The sequence below is a fragment of the Barbus barbus genome (assembly GCF_936440315.1).
Source record: "Barbus barbus genome assembly, chromosome: 4".
Taxonomy (NCBI): domain Eukaryota; kingdom Metazoa; phylum Chordata; class Actinopteri; order Cypriniformes; family Cyprinidae; genus Barbus; species Barbus barbus.
Window position 1 is genome coordinate 9,840,264 of NC_136732.1, and position 23,382 is coordinate 9,863,645.

A 23,382-nucleotide genomic window follows, 5' to 3' on the forward strand; every position below is an offset into this window, starting at 1 on the left:
GGGACGTCACATTTCAAACAATGTAAGGTTAGTTCTTGATCTGATTGATTATCGTGATTTGGTTTTGGACCCTGCTATAATTATGTTTTTAGACTTCCAAAAAACCTTTGATACAGTTAGCCATAATTTCATTTTTAGTGTATTACAATTCTTTGACTTTAATAATTATTTTATCCATGCAGTGAGAACATTATATGTAAGAGGAAGTAGTTGTGTTAAACTTTGTTCTGGAACAACACCTAAATTTCCTATTCACAGAGGAATAAGACAGGGTTGCCCTATCTCGCCCTTTCTTTTTTTGATAGTTACTCAGGTTTTAAATGTAATGATCAACCAGAATAATATGATTAAAGGTATTAGAATTCATGATAAAGAAATAAAAATCTCCCAATTTGCAGACGACACCACAATTTTCCTAAAAGATCAATCGGACGTTCCTAAAGCATTGGAGACCATTCAAGAATTTTCTGAGGTCTCTGGCCTCTCTCTCAACATTTCAAAGTGTGAAATATTGTCTTTAAAAAATATTGATAAAACAGCGATCTGTGGAATTCAATTTAAAGATGTAATTAATTATTTGGGAGTAAAAGTATCCTTGAATTCAAATATGGTTATAACAGAAATTAATTTAAACCCTATTAAAGATGTAATTAAAAAGAAATTCAATTCTTGGTTGGCAAGAGATTTATCTCATACTGGTCGTGTTTTATTATCAAAGGCAGAGGGTCTATCAAGAGTTTCTTATCTCTTTTCTGTAATGGATTGTCCCAAGTCATTATGTTCCGTATTAGATAAATTATTATATAATTTCATATGGAAAAATAAATCACACAAAATTAAAAAGGAGGTTCTAAGAAATAGGATTAGTGATGGAGGTCTTGGAGTTGTTGACTTTACCCTATTTAACCATGTGTTAAAAGTAAATTGGTTAAAAATATTTGTTAAAAAAACAGACTCTATATGGAATGTATTTCCTAATTTTGTTTTTAAGAAAATTGGAGGTATTGAATTTTTGTTGCAGTGCCCCTTCTCACTTGGTAAACTAGACATTAAATTAGCAACATTTCACCAACAGGTTTTATTATCATGGTTACTGGTTTACAAACATAATTTTTCACCTCACCGTTGTTTTATTTGGAATAATCAGAATATTATTTACAGAAATAAATCATTGTTTTTTGAGAAATGGTATTTAAACAATGTACAGTATATATTGTTAGTCAGCTGATGGATGACTGTGGTCAGTTTTATTCATTTCAATAATTCTCCAGAAAATTTGTTTTTGGGGCTTCGTTAAAGGAATATAATATTGTATTCAACGCCATTCCTAGTGGTATAAAAACTCTCTTGAAATGAGAGCAAACTTATAGTCCTACATCATTATATAACACTTCTATTTCAATTGAAGGGATTTTGATTACTGATGACAAATTCAATAACCATTTTGTTCGTAATCTTTTGAACAGAAAATCTATTCCAGTATCATCTTTCAAGTGGATGGCGTTATACAATATTAATTGGAGAGTGGTCTGGTCTCTTCCACACAAATATTTGTTAACAAACAAGATAAAAGAAGTTACATTTAAAATATTACATAGATGTTACCCCTGTAATAGTGTACTCAATAAGTATATCCATAACATAGAAGATAAATGCACTTTCTGTGATGCTGAAGAGACAATTGTACATCTTTTTTGTGAATGTGTTTGTGTTAAAGCTTTTTGGAATGAGTTATGTACCTATCTCTCAGAAAAAACAAATGCCAAAATATGTATTAACACCTTTAGTATTATTTTTCTCTATCATAATCCAAATTCTCATATTCAGTACGTTGTTAATTTGTTTATGATTCTTGGTAAATTTTTTATTCACAAATGCAAATTTTTGGGTAAGATCTCGTTACTGTCTATTTTTCTAGTAGACTATAATTCCTATGTTTTGTCTTTGATGGGCATAAAAAACAAAACGTCTTTGAAAAGTCAAAGATTGCTTTCAATGTTTAACCTTGTATAATTTTTATTTATTTTTTTCTTCCCTCTGGCACTTTATTTTCGTGATCTATGTATTTTTTTGTTGTTGTTGTTATTATTATTTGTTCCTGTTGTTATGTACTTGTTACATTTTCATTTTTGGCATTAATAAAAAAAAAAAAAAAAAAAAAAAAAAATGCTGCCGCTTCAAACGACAGGTTTTACGGCAGGATAATCGAGCGCTCATTGGCTCTCCCCTGCATTCGTCACAGATTGCGACATGCCGTGTTTCTGGTGAGGGTTTGTTTGAATGATGCGAGTACGCGCGCACCTTCACGAGTTCACTGAGAGCGAGAGGATCAGGAATATAATTTGGATAATATTTTCAGCGATTAACAACATAAATTCTGCTCTGCACCTCACACAAACCTTTCTGTATTCCGCCAGACAGGACTGCGGCTGCAACGCATCGTCATTTGGATTACTTTTGGTAGTGCTCTTGACATTTTTGCAATAAACAAATGATTGTAATTGTATTTATCTGTCTGTCATATTTTTCTTATACTGTAAAGAAATAGCTATGTTTACGTTTAGATGTAGGAGTGGGATTAGCGACTATAAAACATTTTTAATGCTATATTGTTACTAAAATTGTTATTTTCCTGCATATTTCGGTCAATTGCATTTTATATCCTTTCATATTCACTATAAAATGGGTAGGGTTAGGTTTGGGGGTAGGTTAAGGGGTCTAAAATCTAAATGGCTTATTAATAAAATTATAAAAATGCATATTCACTGTAAAATGGGTAGGTTTTAGGTTTGGGGGTGGGTTAAGGCGTCTAAAAATGGAAATTTCTTATTGATAAAATGATCAAAATGCATTGATATGAAGATCTTAATAATATAAAAGATACGTAAATAGTTTTACATTTTTTAGCTAATAACACGTATCGAATTGTACGTATTAAACATTGAAAAACGTCTAAATTGTAAGTTTTAGCATCAATAAAAACATACAAAAATGTACGTTTTGTGCTTGTGAATGTTACATATTAATACCTACGTATGAACATGAGACCAGGCTATGTTATCTAACAAATGGAATCTTATTGTAAAGTGTTTTTAATACTACAGTTTCCTTCTATTTTATATAAACTTGTTTTAAAATATATGTAATATTATGTACATTTATCATAAAGTTCGAAGTTTGTTATTTACTGAAATGTTATATTTTAGCTGTTGTCAATAATCTAATGTTGCATTTGGTCAGACTCAGCCCATTTCTTTACCTAAGTATATTATATTTTCCTTATACAGCAAACCCTAAAACAGACAACAGTTTACAGTTGTTTTTCAGCGGCAGCAGAAATATGACAAAAACTTTTGGGGGAAATTTGTTTAACTTTTTTCATACTTTTATTACTTCTGGAAAAACTTGAAACAATTTTTAATAAGCACAATGAATGGTATTGATTTTTTTACAGTTTTGTTTAACTTTATTAATAATTTTTTTTTTTTTAATTAGCATGTTTTTGTGTTTTGCTGTTTTTGCTTGGTACCGAAATTAGTACCGAGAACCGTGGATTTTCACTGGTATTGGTACCGAATTCTGAAATTTTGGTATTGTGACAATACTATAATGAAGCATGTAAAACTGCAATTTCAAACTATATTTCAGGCGTCTATAGGCCTGTATCGATCATATTATAGATGGATTAAATCGGGTTAGTTATATTTTTAGTTTGAACAGTAATGGCTGAGAATGTGTCCAGTGAAGGGACATATTCTAAGGCCCATGAATGCTATGAGATATTGAAGTTTGGCTTCAGTTTGGCTCTAATGCTTGGCATCCTGTATTTACTGCTTAACTAACACATGTCTGCTATTTAAAACAGACAAAGTGCTTCCTGCATCAACCCACATACAAGCTTTCATTAAAAATGAATAATAACAAACCTATCTTAGAATAGCCATTAGTATCCATTAGAGGTATGATCCCAGAACATATGCTGCAGGGTATTACTCAAGATAGAACTCGGCCAGAGTGAGGGTGTAGAAGCTGGAGGATCTCTTATGTGGAAGAGGATTAGTGAATCAGCAGGTTTTCTCCCAGAAACCAGAAGAAAACAGCCATTGAGATAACATGTATACTACTGGAGCGTAGGGCTAGATCTGTGTTATAGAGTAAGATGGCCGACCCATTTAAGTTTATGTGTAGGAGTTTTTGTCTTACTGCCATCTTGCCCTACTGGATGATGTAATGTTAATGGAATGCTTTTGGAGTGGTTTGAATAAGAACATTGGCCGTCGAATGACAAAAATCCAAGAGGATTCTGGCACAGTATATCGATTTTTGCCCTGAGGCTGTGTGGATCCCCTCTAACTATGGGGGAGATAGAGGAGGACCATGTTGAAACCCCAAGATGGCCACCAATCCAGAGCCACTTCAGAAGATGGCCATCACACCAGAGCCTCCAGCCATTATTTATATCAAGCCTCAGTCTTTGGCCATCGATGAAGACTGAGAATGGCCCTATGAAGACCATTTGTGAACTCTCTCCCTGCCTTGCTGTGGTCACAGAGACTACTGTTGACTTCTCTGTTCCAGTTCTGCCTGATCCAGTTCTGTCTCCTGCAACATCGGCTCTACCGTGGTGGTCGTCTACTCCACCGTGAGGATCTTTGGACCCATCTGTTCAGCTGTGGTAGTCTTCGGCTCCGCTTGTTACACCCTGGTACTCTTCTGCTCTGCCCTGGTTCTCTGCTCTGCTGGCTCTGCCCTGGCTCTCTGCTCCGCTTTGGGTTATTGCTCTGCCGCTTCCACCCTGGTCTTCTGCTCTGCCTCTGGAAGCCACTCCTTTGAGGGGGGTCTATGTCACAATCCCTGTCTGTGTTCCCTGTGTCTGTGTTCAAGGACTTTGAATTTGCAGTTCTGTGTTCCTATTGTTGCCTTGTTGCTCTGCTCCCTTGTTTGTTGTCATGGACTCTCATTGAACCACACCCATCTCCTTGTTAGTTGCCCTGGTTACTGATTAGTTCATTGCCTTGGCTCTCTGTATAAATGGGCATTATGGTTCCCTTGTGCTTTGTCAGTTGTTGAACATTAGTGTTGCCGTTCTACTCATGTTTCTGTTCTTGTTTTCAGTTCTTTGTTTGCTCTATTTTATTAAACTACCTGCATATAGTTCCGTGCCCCAACATTTTTCCTCCTGCTATTGCATCAAAACAGAATCCCAGCTCGAAGACCTTTAACAGTCCGCTTCCTTTCAGCTCTAAACTGTCCTATCACAAAAAAGGTAAGAATACAATATTTTTATCCTCTTTTTTTTCTTATTTAAAAAAATAAAAAAAATTAATGTTCAGCACGAATGTTCAATTGATTAAAAAGTGGTAAATAATTGTTATTATGTTTTTTGTTTTTTTAAGTGCTATTTTTTTATTTATTCATCAAATAATGCTGAAAAAGGTTCTAAAAATATTAAGCAGCAATAACGGTGTCACTGTGCACACATCGGGGAGGAACGAGGAACACGAGACAAGGAGTAAACTCAAATCAAACAGTCTTTAATAGTGTTCCTGAGGACACTACAAGACTTAAATACCATGTATCCAGGAAACATGGAACGGAACTCCTGGCCGTGATTTGTGGACTGGATCCACGGGACCTGGGAACGGCACTCCTGGCCGAATCTGGAGAACCGGATCCACTGGAGCGTGGTCTGGGCTGTAGTCAGCGGCGTGCTTAGGTGAGCTGCGGACGGCTGTGTGCATGAGTGAGCCGTGGACGAATGGGCTTGAGGGACTCACGGCCAACAGACTCATGGCGATCCCACCAAACTCCAACGCTGAAGAACAGCTGGATAGGGCGGGATGACGAGCGGCGACTTCCTTGCCGCGGGAAACAAAAACGAAAAAAAAAAAAAAAAACGAGGTGAATGGACACCACTTACTGTTCTGGTCTGGTCTTCTGTCACAGTGCACACATCAGGGAGGAACACGAGACGAGGAGTAAACTCAAATCAAACAGTATTTAATAAATCCAAACAGGGAAAAACAAGGCAGGGCTGACACACAGGAACACCGGGAATAACGAGTAGACCAGATGAAAACTAACTGAACAGACAGGAACTTAAATACACAGGATAATTACAAAACACAGCTGGACAAGAATTAACTAATAATCACACTCAACGAGGACAGAAAACAAACCAAATAAGGACACAAGAGGCAGGAACACATGACACACACGACACAGGACTGACAAACGGTTTCCAACATTGATAATAGAATGGTTTTTGAAGTATCATGTGACACTGAAGACGGGAGTAATGGCTGATTCAAATTTAGCTTTGCATCACAGGATTAAATAATATAGTATAATAAGTATATTAAAATAGAAACTGTTATTTTGATATGTAATATTTCACAGTATTATAGTTTTTTCTGTGTTTTTTAATTAAATACATACAGCCCTGATGAGCTTAAAAAAACATTAAAAAAAAAATCTGACTGATCCCAAACTTTTGAAAAAATTGCCCAGTACAAACTATATTCTGCTTGAAAAACTAATTTTACTTTGCATAGATAAGCTATGTTAACCTGCAAATATTGTTATTCTTGTGTGTCTGCATTCGTTCATAGCAATGTAACTAGCAAAACTAACTAAAGGTAAGATTACAATACTTGTGATATTTGAACTTGGACACTGATTTAATTTTTGATTCATTTTAAGTAATTCATAGGTAAGTTTGACATAATTAGTGATTTGTAACTTTAATTCATTTTAATGTAACCCTCACATCTATGTCAGCGCTGGACTCCCAAAACACAGTGACGTCCATCTCTGGCTGATCAGCAGGCAGTGTTTAATGAGTGAGAGCCAGATGCTTTGTCAAGACTTCAGCCTGGGAGTGGTTAATTAATCAGATTGTGCTCTCTCTTTCTCTCTCTCTCTCTCTCTCTCTCTCTCTCCCTCTTTCCCTCTCTTTCCTCCATGCAACCTCTTCCACAATACTACAGAACACTAATCCATCATCTTCAGCTTTTTACTGGGGTTTGCTGAACACACCATGAAGCAGTTTTCCAATTTTCCAGCAACCGAGTGGAGCTCTTAAGATGGCTATTTGCCACATTTGGGTACACCATTTCCTGTTGGGCACAGCGGTGTTGAAACTAGAAAGGAACTGAATATTAAACATATTGGTTCTGTTCCAAAACCTCTGAAGTGAGTCCATGTAGGCAGAATTTTAAAGCACCATAGGTGCACTCCCAACATGAAAGCTTTCACAAAAGGTAGACAGCATAATTATGCTGCCTTCTGAGATACCCTCTTTTTTTCCACTAAATAAAGTCGGTATCGCATGTATCCTTTACAGAGAAGACACTCACAGCCAGGCCACACAGAATCTGTGCAGCGAAATCTTTACATTTTAACCATCCTTATTTTGTAAACTTTCACAAATACCCTTGATTAGTGAGTAAATGAAGACAGAATGTTCATTTTTGGGTGAATCTTTCTCATAGACAGGTTCTTCTTGGGATTTGCAGTGAACAAGACCTCTAGCCTCTAGCGTGATCTATTCTCATACACATTAAAAGTGATGACTGACGACAAATGGGATCTTCTGCAGCCAGAGATGCTATTCACAGCACACTGACCCCTGGATAATCAAGCCTGTTAAAGGCCAGTGTAAAACCCTTCATTACCCCCATTAAAAATCCCATAAAATGACGCTCTCTAAATGCCACCGGATAAATTAGACATGCATCCGGTCAGCACAGGTAGACGTATACAGCTGCCAGTTATTAATGTACCTTCAGTTCGGATGCTGAATGGGGAATCGCCCAGTCGCTTGGCCGAGAACTGCACCCCCAGAGAGGTCATTAAGAAGCACAGACTGAAGAAACCGATCCCCGCCACAAATATCCTGAAACAGACAGACAGATATATGTATGAATGAATTGGGGTGGAACAAGAAAAAAGCCAGGCAATGATGAGAAACCACTATGAGAAGAAGAAGAACTGTTAGATGAGGTATAATATCCTTGTGAAACTTTTCCTTTGGAGGAAAATTAAAGCTTTGTCATTGTCTACTCACCTTGTTGTTGCAAACCTGTTCATTTTTTATTTTTTTAAGAAGAAACATATTCACACAGGTGTTTTCTATGAAAGTGTAGTACACAGTGTCCGCGTCTGCTAAGCTAAAAAGTAAATAAATAAATACATATATTTAAAACAAAAACCATAAATGTGGTCCAAGTGACTCATTCCATGTATTCCAAATATTCTATCATACAAAATGTTTGTGTAACAAACAGAGCAAAAAATTATTAATTCAATTAACTCCATTAAAACATCAGATTAATAGAGTGCTCCAATGATGGCACATGTTTGTATGCCAACCCGGAAGTTGGCAAACAAATCCATCAATATATTTTTTTATTCAAGCAGTTGCTTCCAGTTAAACGACAAAAAAAGTTGTCTTATCTGAATCAGGAAAGAAATATGCACAGATCAACCAAAAGTAGTCCAAAACAATTTAAAACTATTATGTTGGTGGGTTTTGTGAGAGGACAAACAGGACTTGAATTTTGGACTTAAATTTTGGCCAAATGCAAAGGTTTAAAGTCAAATTGCCGTAATGATGGATTTGCTTCCTACAAATACACAGCCTTTCACTTCATTCTGACAGCAACCATTCACTGCAGACGATCCATTGATGAGTAAGTAATGTAATGCTACATTTCTCCAAATCTGTTCAGATGAGGAAACAAACTCATCTACATCATGGATGGCCTGAGGGTGAGTACATTTTTCATTAAATTAAATGTTCTTTTCTTTTTTGGGCCAAACTATTCCTTAAAGCTTCCAACAACTCATTTTGTCTTTAAAGTATTAAGAAAGAAAGAAAGAACGTCCCAGGTTACGTATGTAACCGTGGTTCCCCGAGGGAACGAGACGCTGCGTCGGAAACGCTTTGGGAACAACCCTGTGTTCCCACGCTCTGAAACATGTGTGTAATCAGTCCAACAGAATGGCGAAACATCACGGGCGGGGTGACATAGAGACCAGAGAGCTTAAAAGCGCATCTGGAGCAAGCAACGTCAGCTTATGAGAAGTTGAAGCAAGTCGCTCACAGGGATGCAGAAAGTCTGGCATGTTAACTGGGAGCAGCTGACGATTTCCGCACCATGAAGTGAACAAAATCCACTTCAAGGACAGTTTCCTCGTTGAGGGAGCTCTGGACTGGAGGATGGTCTCAACAACCTCGGTTGAGAGACCGGACCGGAGAGAGTGAGCAGCACCAAGTTCCTGGGTGTGCACATCACGGAAGACCTCTCCTGGACTAACAACACTGTAGCACTGGCCAAGAAAGCACAGCAGCGTCTCTACTTCCTCCGCAAACTCAGAAGAGCCAGAGCCCCGGCCCCCATCATGTGCACCTTCTACAGAGGCACAATCGAGAGCATCCTAACCGGCTGCATCACTGTGTGGTATGGCGCTTGCAACGCATCCTGCCGCAAGTCACTTCAGCGCATAGTGAGAGCAGCTGAGAAGATCGTTGGTGTCTCTCTCCCCTCCCTCCAGGACATTTACAGCACCCGTCTCACCCGCAAAGCACTCCGCATTGCAGGTGATCCCACCCACCCGACACACAGCTTCTTCAGTCTGCTGCCATCAGGGAGGAGACTGCGGAGTCTCCAGGCGAGGACGAGCAGACTGAAGGACAGCTTCATACATCAGGCTGTCAAGGAAGCTGAACTCCCTCCCGTCATTGCCCCCCTTCCACTCTCTTCCCCTCCCCTCTTTTACCCCATGCAACACTGAACTCTGACACTATGAGCCCCCCCCCCCCCCCCCACCCCCCCACACCCCCACACCCCCAGGACCTGCCACCCCCACCAACTTACAAACTTACAAACTGTGACCAGCACCTGTCACTTGTGCAGCATTGGACTGATCACTACCTCATCCAGCACTGACTGCAAACTACCTCTTGGATAGTCTCATAAAGAGACTGTTCTCCTGTCAATTTAACAGACTGACAAGCTCTTTTTGCACTACACATATATCTGCACAGTTTTGTTTATTTAACTGGTTTGCACTCTATCTATTCTGCCATGTGCCTTATGCCACTTCATCTATCTCTTTTTATTTTATTTTTATTTATTTTTCTACAATGTCCTCAGTCTGATAAGCTCCTCTTGCACTATATATATACACTCTATACATATACACATATATCTGCACAGTTTAGTTTTACTTACCTGGTTTGCACTCTATCTTCCATGTGCCTTATGCCACTTTATCTAACTCTTTTTTATTTTTCTACAATGTCAATGTCCTCAGATTGATAAGCTCTTTTTGCACTACACATATATCTGCACAGTTTTGTTTTTATTTAACTGGTTTGCACTATCTGCCATGCGCCTTATGCCACTTTATCTATTCTTTATTTTTTTCTACAATGTCCTCATTTGTATAGTTGTATGTACATATGTTTAAACTGTATTATCTGTATTTGAACGTGTTTAATGTTAACTGGTTGCACCAAGGGTCTGAGAGTAACGCAATTTCAATTCTCTGTATGTATGTGCCGTACATGTGGAAGAATTGACAATAAAGCAGACTTGACTTGACTTGGATGCTATGAGTTGTGCCCCTTCAGAGGACACACCCACAGCTTCCACAACTCTGGGCGGGGGTGAAAAAGGGTGCCTCCCGCCTGTGAGAGGAGATCCTGCTGGACGGGAATCTCCCATGGAGAGTCTTCTAGCAGGGCTACTTCTAGCAGAGCTAACCATGGATGGCCCGGCCAGTACGGGGCTACTAACAAGAGACGAACCCCGTCCCGGCGTCCACCTGGGCTCTACCAAACTTCCTCCAAATCTGCTCCATCACCTCGGACAGGATGTCTGCTTCCTGATTGAGGTACCCAGGGATGTACATTGCCCTCAGGGAGAGCAGTTTCCCCTGGGCCCACAGAAGGATCTGGTGCGCCAGCCTGTACAGGGGGCGCGAGCGCAGACCCCCCTGGCGGTTGATGTAAGAGACCACCAACGTATTGTCTGTGCACATGATGGCCTCTCAGGTCTGGGAGAAAATGCTTCAATGCTTGAAATACTGCCAGCATCTCAAGGCAGTTGATGTGCCAGCTGAGATGGGGCCCTTCCCACAGACCTTGGACCGTGAGGGAGGCGTCCGTCATTAGTGTTTCGCGACAACACTGAGCCTCCAACACGGGGCCTTATGACAGGAACCACATTTCATCCACATGTCTAAGGCACGTAAGCATCTCCGCGTGCCCTTGATCATGCAAAACAGGTTGCCCCTCAGGGAAAACCCTTTGATCTTGAGCCACCACTGCAAGGGTCTCATGTACAGCAGGCCAAAAAGTATCACGTTGGACGCTGCTGCCATCAGACCCAACAGTTTCTGAAACTGCTTCACAGTGAGTGATTGGCCTTCTCTCACTCTCTTGACTGCCGTGAGGATCGACTCGATCCGAGCAGGGGACATTCGTGCCTGCATCGTGGTCGAAACCCACACCACGCCTAGCTAAGTGGTTCTCTGTACTGGAGAAAGCACACTTTTCTGGCGTTAAGTCTTAACCCTTTAAAACCTGCTGTGTCGTCGCCGACACACTAAACCAAGCTGTATTCATGTTACCGTAACTCTTCAACCGTTTGCACCATCACAATAATTCAAATTGCTCCTGACAGTAAACAACATGCGCTTTTCGGCAATATATTGCTTATTACGGTAATTTATTGCGCTCCGTCGACAAATGACGGCTGATTTCAGGGAGAGCGGGGAGGGAGAATTTGAATGGAGAGATAGGGAGCGCAGAGTTTTGGATTGCATAAAATAATAAACGAAACAAACAAAAACATGGTGAAGGTGGAGTAAACAGCACAGGAGTCGATTGGGATGATTTTTGATGAGACTTTTTGATGAGTGCATGCATGTGTAAATGTATGCGTGTATGAACAAAAAAGCCTCCTGAATGAAAACTGTGCAACCCAGTGTCCCAAAACTACTTGTATATATGTAATATAGTTGAATTTTGAAGTAAGAAGTGTTGGATTATTTCGATCACGATTTTTCTCTTTTTTTATAAATAAAAAACAGAAAATGTTTTACTGTTGTTTTTTATTTTTGTCTATTTAAATTCTGTTTACAAACTCAACACACGACATTAATGGTCAAAAACTGTACTTTTTTGAAAGCCGTCTGTTTTCTGAAAAAAATGACACCTTGCACTTGAAAATAGCACATTCTGTTAGAATTTTACAGTCAAATAAACAAAATATGTAAAAATGACCTATTTTACCCTTAGGTAAAACCGCCATCAATGTGGTTGAGTATGCGGATGCCCTGGAGCGCAGCCTCCACACACTCCGTGAAAGTGCGGGGAGAGAGTGCAAGGCCGAAGGGAAGAACCCGATTTTGGCACGCTTTGCCCCCAAAGCAAACCTCAGGAACTTCCTGTGATGGGGAAGGATGGAGATGGGAAGTATGCGTCTTTTAGATCGATCATGACAAACCAGTCCTCGGACCTGGTCTGAGACATGACCTGCTCGAAGAGAGCATCCTGAACTTCAATCACATGAATGAGCGGTTCAGTTGACTTAGATCCAAAATAGGACGCAACTTCACATCCTTCTCGGGAACGATGAAGTACGGCTGTAGAACCCGGACTCTCTGTAGAGAGGAGGGACCACCTCGATGGCCTCCTTCCTCAAGAGAGTATTCACTTCTTTTTCCATTACCAGAGCCTGCTTTCTAGAGTGTGCAGTGCCCATCGAGACACATTTGGTAGTAATTACCAAGCTGCCAAATAGTCTCCTAAGGGAACCAATCTCTCGAGACTGGCCTCTGGTGTACTAGAGCGGCTAGCTCGGTGCCCTGAAGCGGAGGACCGGCAGGAGATGGCCAATCTAGCTTTTCTAGAGACCTCACGTTGCGAGCCTCCCAGTACCGCTATGTTTCCGGACGGAGACTGAGAGAAGCGCTGCCCCCCAAAATCCTAAGCCATAAGCATCCGGACTCTCTTACTGAAGTCTTCTATTGAAACAATGGTCCTCAGACCTGTGTCGTCTCCCAGGAAGACTAAACTGGTAGAACCAGAGCCTGCTAGGCAGGACCCAACGAGAAACACTTGACAGGGGCTCCCACACCACCAGGTGACCTACTAAGGGAACCAGTCTTTCGAGACTGGCCTCTGGTATACTTAGAGCTGCTAGCCCAGTGCCCTGAAGCAGAGGACCGGCAGGGGACGGCCAATCTAGCTGCTCTAGAGACCTCCAAAGAGGTAATGAGCCTCCCAGTACTGCTACGTTTTCGGGCGGAGACTGAGAGAAGCGCTCGCAGGAAAACGCTGCGCCCTGAAACACCAGCAGGGTTGGCAGAACAATCTCCTGAGGGCACAGAGGAGAGATGGGCACCGTATAATGAGGTGTACACCGCTCTTCCTCAGAGGGGGCCGACCCTCAAAAGTCCTGGGCAATAGGCATCAGGACGTTTTAGCCGAAGACTATCCAGCGAAAATGACGGTCCGCAGATCCTCCTCTTGCTAGAAGCCTTTGGCCCGGGAGCGCCACTCTAACTCCAAACTTATGGGGAGTGCGAGAAGTGACGTTCCCTGAATGAGGAGCTGGAACATGGTTGAGGCTGCTCCCGCCCAGCAGCCCCTAGGCCTATGTCCAGCATTGGAAAATGTCGGGGCCTTAGGGGTGATGCTGCAATGGAATAGATAGCCCATAAGCATCTGTCCCACCTTAGACATCCCCATATAACCTACTCATTCAGCCCCCTAATTAAGGGCAAAAGAGCTGGAATGAAAAATGGTTAAACCCATGCTCTCAACACCTCGGTTGAGATTGTGGTAGAATGCTATTTATTCTTTAGGAATGATTCTTCTAGTTACAACCTCCACCAACTCCTCATGAGTCTAGTTTTTTTAATGACATGCTGACCACATCAACTTCCTCAGAGGAAGAGAGTAAACTTCAAGCGCTGCTTCAAACGCTCCACCATCATCCCCGTCCCAAAGAAACCCAAAATTACTGGACTTAATGACTACAGACCTGTGGCCCTAACGTCTGTAGCCATGAAATAATTTGAAAGACTGGTTTTGGCTTATCTGAAGGACATCACTGTACCCTTACTGGACCCCCTGCAGTTTGCCTACAGAGAAAACAGGTCTGTGGATGATGCAGTCAACATGGGACTGCACTTCATCCTGCAGCATCTGGACAGACCAGGGACTTATGTGAGGATCCTGTTTGTGGACTTCAGCTCCGCTTTTAACACCCTCATCACGGAAACCCTTCAAAATAATCTAACCCAACTCTCCGTCCCCACCTCCGTCTGCCAGTGGATCAACAGCTTCCTGACAGACAGACAGCAGCTAGTAAAGCTTGGTAAATTCACATCCAGCACTCGTACCATCAGCACTGGAGCTCCTCATGGCTGTGTTCTCTCCCCACTGCTCTTCTCCCTCTACACCAACGACTGCACCTCTAAAGACCCCTCTGTCAAGCTCCTGAATTTTGCAGATGACACCACACTGATCGGCTTCATCCAGGACGGGGACGAGTCTGCTTATAGACAGGAGGTTAAGGAGCTGACTGGCTGGTGCAGTCTTAACAACCTGGAGCTTAACACGCTCAAAACTCTGGAGATGATAGTGGACTTCAGGAGAACCCCCCCTGCACTCCCCCCACTCACCATCATGAACAGCACTGTGACTGCAGTGTCATTCAGATTCCTAGGCACCACCATCTCCCAGGACCTGAAGTAGGGTATTCACATAGACTCCATTATCAGGAAAGCCCAGCAGAGGTTGTACTCACTTCGCCAGCTGAGGAAGTTCAACCTGCCACAGGAGCTGCTGAAACAGTTCTACTCCGCCATCCTTGAATCCATCCTCTGCACTTCTATAACTGTCTGGTTCAGCTCAGCTACCAAATCTGACCTCAGAAGACTACGGAGTGTAGTCCGGACTGCTGAGCGAATCATTGGTACAACCCTCCCCACTCTCCAAGAACTGTACTTATCCAGAGTGAGCAAAAGGGCTGATAAAATCACTCTGGACCCCTCACACCCAGCACACTCCCTCTTTGAACTGTTACGTCTGGTCGACGCTACAGAGCTCTGTGCACCAGAACGACTAGACACAGGAATAGTTTCTTCCCTCAGGCAATCCATCTCATGAACACTCAACAATAAACGTGGAAAACACAACTATAATACACTATCCATTCACCACACTCACTAATTTTATTTTTATTTTCTCATTTCTAATTTGCGCATACTTGACCTGTACATACATAGTTGTCTATATTATATATCGTGTTTTTGCTGCTTTGTACATTGCCTATTTGGTTATTTGTTGTTATTCTTTTATTATCTGTGTCCTGTCCTGTTGCTGTCTTTCTGTTGCACTGTGGCGCTTCTGTCACTACAACAAATTCCTTGTATGTGTAAACATAATTGGCCAATAAAGCTCATTCTGATTCTGATTCTAAACACTGTGCTCTCACTAGAGAATTTTATCCCAAGAGAGCGCTGTATAGAGAGTGAGGGAGGAGAACGGGGAGCCCATCTCCGATCCATGTGCTGAATAATATATATAAATATATATATATATGCATAATCTAACTCCTCAAAGCCAAAGGAATATGCATCATTTAATTAATCAGAATTAAAGGCAGCCTAACAACCAGACAAGTGAATACAGACTGAACATAATATATGATGTAATATAAAAGAATGGCGAATAACAGCCTGCAAACGCATTAGACATTTGCACGTGTTTGGATAAAGAAAAAAAGAACTTCCCGCAGCATTATTTTGCTGCAGACCCTTAATGCACGCGTTGCCTTGGCAACGTGCGAGCCACTCTATTCTACATTGCATAAAACTTTCTTCCCTCAAGAAGAAACGCCAGCGGGAGCAGAGCTAAACATCTAAGGTAATGCATTTTCACTGGTACATTAGGGTTAATATGAAAAAACACAGGTAGCCCCCTCAAGAGCTGGCTGTGCGTGCTCCGCTCCAAAACAAACCACACATAAATTGCGTGCAGTCTGTAGCTCGCCATGACAGGTGATTGTGACCAGTGTTCGAACTATACCATGGACTTTGGGGGAGCCCACCTTTTTTCTTTTTTTTTACGGGAAGGGGGCGGAGGTGTCTATGGTATCGTGCGCTTGCGCGTGGACTTAGAATGACTTCGAGCCCTCAAATTTAGGCCCTAGCACGACCACGTCTGACAGCTTATCAGAATTACCGAACCGAGTCCAACCCGAGCCCGTCTTTTTTTCCCCCTTCGCCTAAAACAGTTTATACTACTGTTTTGGCTATTAAAATAGTTCAGTTTTGTGTGTAATGGCAAAATTATTATATTTCGTTTTGTTTTTTATGAAGTTAATTTAGAAAAACGTTTGGAGCATTTTTGTTCGTTAAATAGCCTATAAGTTTTTTTTTTTTTTTTAAGTAAAGACCAAGCGGCCAGCTGCATGAGCTGATCATAGCTTATGTTTGATCAATTTAGCCTTCTCATATCATCACGACTTGCCTAAAATAAAATCTATAGATATACTAAAACCGTTCAAGTATATAACAATGTTTAAGCGTTAAACCTGCGCTATAATAATAATGTGCGCTATCCTATATATATCTAAGTTTGTGCGGAGAGTGGAAGCTAAAGCGCGCTCTGCAGGACATGGAGGCACCTGCGCAAACACTTGGATTTTTTTAGTGGAAACAACTTAAAATAGCCTACGCCCTCATTTTTTATTTTTATTTTTTGATAAAGGTAAGAGTAATAACATCATTCAGACCTGTAAAGGGTCTACTTGTATTTGTGTGCACTCACAATACCAACAACAGGTAGTTCTTTTATAAAACAAAGAAAACAAACACGATGCGCTTTCTGCCATCTTTAACAGGAGTGCTTCACAAAAATGAACCGAAGCTGACCGAATACATGCCTCATAGACATGATAAATATATCTATAGAAAGCTTTAAATTATCACTTAACGAAATAAAAAAATTTAAAACAAAAACTCTTTTATTATAATTTAATCAATCAATAAAGATGCTTTTCTCTCTAAAGGCGCGTCTAATGAGGAGACGGCGAGTCAGGATCAGCAACTTCATTCTTGCGACACAGACTCAGAAAACATTAGTTTATTAGTACATAATTCAAATATCCCCTTACTATTTCCCACAGACACATTCGTGGTTATGTTTGCTGGGGTTTGGCAGCAAGCTTTAGCCTATTGTGTGCATTTGAACGCAGAACTGTTCAGCTGCGCTGAAGTCATTTGCGCACCTGCTGCTGCAGGACACTCAACACCATCGAGCTGCTCTCAGTCGCGGCACGGTCTCGTGTTGTTTCCACCAGCGCGGCAATTTTTTTCAGCACTAATCGATGGATGTCTACAATATAAAAATAATGAGAAACCCAAAAGAGGTCCGAGGCCCGGCCACGTCTGAACTATGACGTTGAAATTAGCCCGAAGCCCAGCCCTAGAGGCGTAAAAAAGTCTGAAATGCAGGGCTCTACAATGACTTACTTCTTGCGTTGTGCTAACAGGGCTTGCAGCAGGTGATTCGGTCGTGCCATTAAACTGCCTTGTGTCCTTTTTGCCATGGTGGCTGTATGATGCTATATGATGCTAACTGCAGGATCTACGGCCAATGTTGAATCCAATGTTTATATTTTTCCTACGAATCTTTGTTAACGTATTAAACATGAGTGAAATGAATTTGCACCGCAGCGCCCCCACACCTTGACGCTCATGACAAGAATAGCATGTATAGTTATCTTTATTGAAGTGAATTAGGTTGAAATCATCGTCATCCATGAGTGAATATTTTTGCAATTTTACACATAATAATCCAAGATGATCACATTACAGAAAACTGAAATTGCACGTCAAAATGACACATTGTTAATATTTTTTGAGACCCCCCAAAAATTTCAAAAATCACTTTTTCAGGGGAGCCCATGTCTTAATAAGGGGAGCCGAGCTCCCCCTAGCTCCCCCGTAGTTCGCACCCTGATTCTGACTGATAGACAAACAACAGTAAATAAGACTGACACATTTCACACGGAGCGCTTGCTGAAAACACAGAAGCTGACGTTGCTTGTTCCGGATACGCTTTTAAGCTCTCTGGTCTCTACGTCACCCCACCCGTGACGTTTCACCATTCCGTTGGACTGATTACACACATGTTTCAGAATGTGGGAACACAGGGGCGTTCCCAAAGCGTTTCCGACGCAGCTCGAGTTCCCTAAGGGAAACATATTTTCCCTGTATGTTTGAGTAAAAATAGTTTGGATGAACATCATTTTAAATGCAATGTAAATGTAAAAGTAAACTGACAAGTTTGAGGCTTATGGACTGATGAGATTACTTTTACTGTTTGCCATGATGATGTTTAATGTCCCTGACAACCTCTGTAGTCCCATTTAGACACTTCATAGTAACTATCTTTTTTGAAGACAAGTTAAAGCTTTTAAAAAATGAAAAGTAGCTATTACTGATATATATATTTGTGCTTGTGTTAACCACAGACTACTGACTTCCGGGATGATGGAACCAGAAGTGCTGAAATGCTGACTCGTTTCCGGGTTTTGCCTACAAAAATACGTCATCCTTGCAGAACACTAGCACACGCAGTGTTTTTTTTTGAATGACGTGGTGACAGAATAATCTTATAGCAATTTGGGTGAACTGTTTCTTTAAATGTAACTGGCTTCTCAGTTTGCATAAAACTAAAGTTTTATGTATTCATCCCAAGGCAAATTCACATTTGCATAACAGATATTTGAAGAAAGTAGGTGAAATTCAAAGTATTATTCATGTGTCTTAAACAGTAATGAAAATGTACAAGGCCACTCATGTTGACTGTATGCTTTTAAGAAGCCCACTCAAATTTGTGACCCTGGACCACAAAACCAGTCTTTAGATGATGTATAAATCTCAATTTCGAAAAATTGACACTTATGACTGGTTTTGTGGTCCAGGGTCACAAGAGTGCTTTTCATAGCTATATGAAATTCATAGCATCATAAACTAAGGGTAAACCACATCTTTTGTCAGGGTTAACCTATACAGTATATGCTGTAGCCTGCAGGTTAGAGCCTTGGATGCGTAAACAAAACCTTGGAGGTTTAAAGGGGTCATATGATGCGATTCAAGTTTTCCTTTCTCTTTGGAGTGTTACAAGCTGTTCATGCATAGATAAGATCCCCGAAGTTGCAAAGACTTAAGTCTAAAAAGAGATATTCTTTATAAAAGTTAAGATTTGTCCACGCCCCCCTAAAAAGGCTCATTCAAACACACCCCCACATGTCTACGTCAAGATGTGGGGAGATTTGCATAACACCGCCCAAATGTTGACACAAAGAAAGGGGACGTGATTTTTATTCTCCCTGTAGTGCTGTTGCTGCCGCCAGCGCCATGTCATGGTGACGCTGTCTTTTATTTTGAAAGCGAAATCAGTGATTAAGTTGTATTTACAACACTGTTCCAGAACAGTTCAACCCAAATATTAGAGTGTGTGAAGTGCATTTTACGGAGGACTATTTCCTGAACCTGGCAGGAGAGAAGCCTACAATGCTGGCTTGCACAAAGGCTGTTTTTATAAATTAGGGCAATTCCAACTTTGCAAGGACAGTCTAACGCTTCTGACTCACAGTCTGTAAGTACGTTTCTTCTACTGACGATTCAAACGCGAGTTTTGAGCAGTGTAGAGTAGTGCTTGTTGCATGTCGCAAATGCAGACATGGTAATGTTTAAAAGACAGTATAAATCATTATAAACAGTAATTATGTCCCCACTGGATGCAACATATGCCTCGTTTGTAATGGGTTTTATTGTTTTTGCCTCATCGTGCCGGGAAACACCATCACAATACGGTGAGGGCGTAACATTTCCATCGCACCCTTGAGGTATTCGGCCAATCGCAACGCACTGGATAGCTGGCCAATCAGAGCACGCCTCGCTTCTCAGAATGATGAGCTTTGTAAAAATCGATGCGTTTCAGAAAGGTGGGGCATAGAGGAGCAACAATAATGTACACTATGTGGAAAATAATGTTTTTTTTCTTTTTACTTTAAACCACATAAACACATTACACCAAATACACAAAATAATGTTCTTTTTAGCAACATCATATGACACCTTTAAAAGAGATTTACACAGTTTGTAAACCTGCGATCGATTTATGAACTATTGCAGATCTTCTTTTCTCTCTTTCTCTCTATTATAAATTATATATAGAAGGAAACAGAAATGTCATGTCAGACCAGACATGACGGGTTGCAACTAGACAAAAAAATCACATATTATTTGCATAATGATTAGTTGTTTGTATTTTAGTTTTTAGAAGACAAATATTGGAATATTAGAGTAGATCAAGACATGTAGTTTGTAGCAGGAAAACTCCCCATATACTAAATTACTGTTCCTTGATGACGTCATTCTCCAGAAAGTGACATCATGTTTGATGGTAAAGTAACAGCAAACATCAATTCTTCACTGAGCACTAGGTAACTTTGGCTCTTATTTCCATCATGTAATGCATCTTTTTCATTTTGTTTCCATTGTGTGTCCTAATTGAGTTTGACCAAAGCATATTTCTGTACTACCTGCAACGCTTTCATAAAAAAAAGCTTGCTTAAACTACAACACAAGCATTATTTTTTATTTATTTATTTATTTTTTTTAAGTTGCAGAGCTCAGGTAGCCTATACTGCAGAACAGAATGACCCACATCTTCGCGCTGCTGGATTCCCACCACTGCTAGAAACAGCACGAAAGCAATCAACCAGACACAGTTCTTACACCATCCTCACATCCCTGCCTGAAAGTCTCCTGACACCATAGTACCACCTCCACCGCCATATTATTTACAGTAAGTTTGACAGCTTTCAGATTTTCAGCTTTGTTCAATTAAGATAACTTGAGAACTTCAATAAAGCCTTTTTAAATAGGCTAAAGTTTTGTTTTTATTGGTGAAGTATTCTTTACAAAATTTAGCATGGTAGCCATGTTTTTTATTTTTTAAATGTAATTATTATTTAGCTATTACAGTAAAAATAAAGGAAAAATACAGGAAAAACAGTAGCATTCTTAACGCTGTTGCATTGTATGAAGCTCTTACATTAACTTAATAAGATTTACCCAGCAGGCACCGGACGTCAATATGACGTCAGATTGACGTTGGACCCCAACGTCGGAGAGACGTTGTATTTTGGTTGAAAGTGAAAATCGGGTTGACGTCAGAACCCAACGTCAGATTGACGTCAGAACCCAACGTCAGATTGACGTCAGAAACCAACGTCAGATTGACGTCAGAACCCAACGTCAGATTGACGTCAGAACCCAACGTCAGAATGACGTCAGAAACCAACGTTGGACAGACGTTGTATTTTGGTTGAAAATGAAAATCGGGTTGACGTCAGAACCCAACGTCATATTGACGTCAGAACCCAACGTCAGATTGACGTCAATCTCCAACGTTGGACAGACGTTGTATTTTGGTTGAAAATGAAAATCGGGTTGACGTCAGAACCCAACGTCAGATTGACGTCAATCTCCGACGTTGGACAGACGTTGCATTTTGGTTGAAAATGAAAATCGGATTGACGTCAGAACCCAACGTCTGGTTGATGTCAGAACCCAACGTCAGATTGACGTCAATCTCCGACGTTGTATTTTGGTTGAAAATGAAAATCGGGTTGACGTCAGAATCCAACGTCAGACTGATGTCAAAACCCAACGTCAAATTGACGTCAATCTCCGACGTTGGACAGACGTTGTATTTTGGTTGAAAATGAAAATCGGGTTGACGTCAGAACCCAACGTCAGATTGACGTCAGAACCCAACGTTGGACAGACGTTGTATTTTGGTTGAAAATGAAAATCAGGTTGACGTCGGAACCCAACGTCAGATTGATGTCAGAACCCAACGTCAGATTGACGTCAATCTCCGACGTTGGACAGACGTTGTATTTTGGTTGAAAATGAAAATCGGGTTGACGTCAGAACCCAACGTCAGATTGACGTCAGAACCCAACGTTGGACAGACGTTGTATTTTGGTTGAAAATGAAAATCGGGTTGACGTCCGAACCCAACGTCAGAACCCAACGTCAGATTGACGTCAGAACCCAACGTTGGACAGACGTTGTATTTTGGTTGAAAATGAAAATCGGGTTGACGTCAGAACCCAACGTCAGATTGACGTCAGAACCCAACGTTGGACAGACGTTGTATTTTGGTTGAAAATGAAAATCGGGTTGACGTCGGAACCCAACGTCAGATTGATGTCAGAACCGAACCTCAGATTGACGTCAATCTCCGACGTTGGACAGACGTTGTATTTTGGTTGAAAATGAAAATCGGGTTGACGTCAGAACCCAACGTCAGATTGACGTCAGAACCCAACGTTGGACAGACGTTGTATTTTGGTTGAAAATGAAAATCGGGTTGACGTCGGAAACCAACGTCAGAACCCAACGTCAGATTGACGTCAGAACCCAACGTTGGACAGACGTTGTATTTTGGTTGAAAATGAAAATCGGGTTGACGTCAGAACCCAACGTCAGAACCCAACGTCAGATTGACGTCAGAACCCAACGTTGGACAGACGTTGTATTTTGGTTGAAAATGAAAATCGGGTTGACGTCGGAACCCAATGTCAGATTGACGTCAAAACCCAACGTTGGACAGACGTTGTATTTTGGTTGAAAATGAAAATCGGGTTGACGTCAGAACCCAACGTCAGATTGACGTCAGAACCCAACGTTGGACAGACGTTGTATTTTGGTTGAAAATGAAAATCGGGTTGACGTCAAAACCCAACGTCAGGTTGACGTCAATCTCCGACGTTGGACAGACGTTGTATTTTGGTTGAAAATGAAAATCGGGTTGACGTCAGAACCCAACGTCAGATTGACGTCAGAATGAAAAATACAACATCTATCCAACATTAGAGGTTGACGTCAATCTTACATTAAGTTCTGATGTCAACCTGATTTTTTTCAGCCTCCAACAGTGGACTAACATTGCATTACATCCCTATCGAAACTGGCCATTACCACATTTGTTATCAACCTGTGAATACAAAAGGAAGAGGAGTTAAATGTCCAAATAATTAATTATACATAACACATTATGAACCGCTTGTTGTAGTTTGTGTTATGTTTGTCATATCTAATGTAGATGTCACATTGGTTCTACTGTGGTGCTAGATGGAAGATCATGGGCCCACCCAAATTGCTATGCTTTTATCTTCTGAAGACAAAACTGATATTGCACAATTTCGAAACCTAAAACCTTCCTGGTGTTAATGCTAAAAGGCAGTGAGGAAAAATCTCTAAACATTT

At 40.9% G+C, this 23,382-nt stretch overlaps 1 protein-coding gene across 1 annotated transcript in view; it reads right to left on the bottom strand.

Annotated features, from left to right (window-relative positions):
• LOC306868857 (alpha-1,6-mannosylglycoprotein 6-beta-N-acetylglucosaminyltransferase B-like) overlaps window positions 1-23,382 on the bottom strand; it is a gene marked incomplete at both ends in the record, with an annotated part of 148,533 nt that overhangs the window by 111,766 nt on the left and 13,385 nt on the right. Inside the window, one exon of the mRNA XM_079415273.1 lies at window positions 7,785-7,897. Coding sequence (XP_079271399.1) covers window positions 7,785-7,897 — 113 coding nt within the window. The remainder of the gene's footprint in view (window positions 1-7,784; window positions 7,898-23,382) is intronic.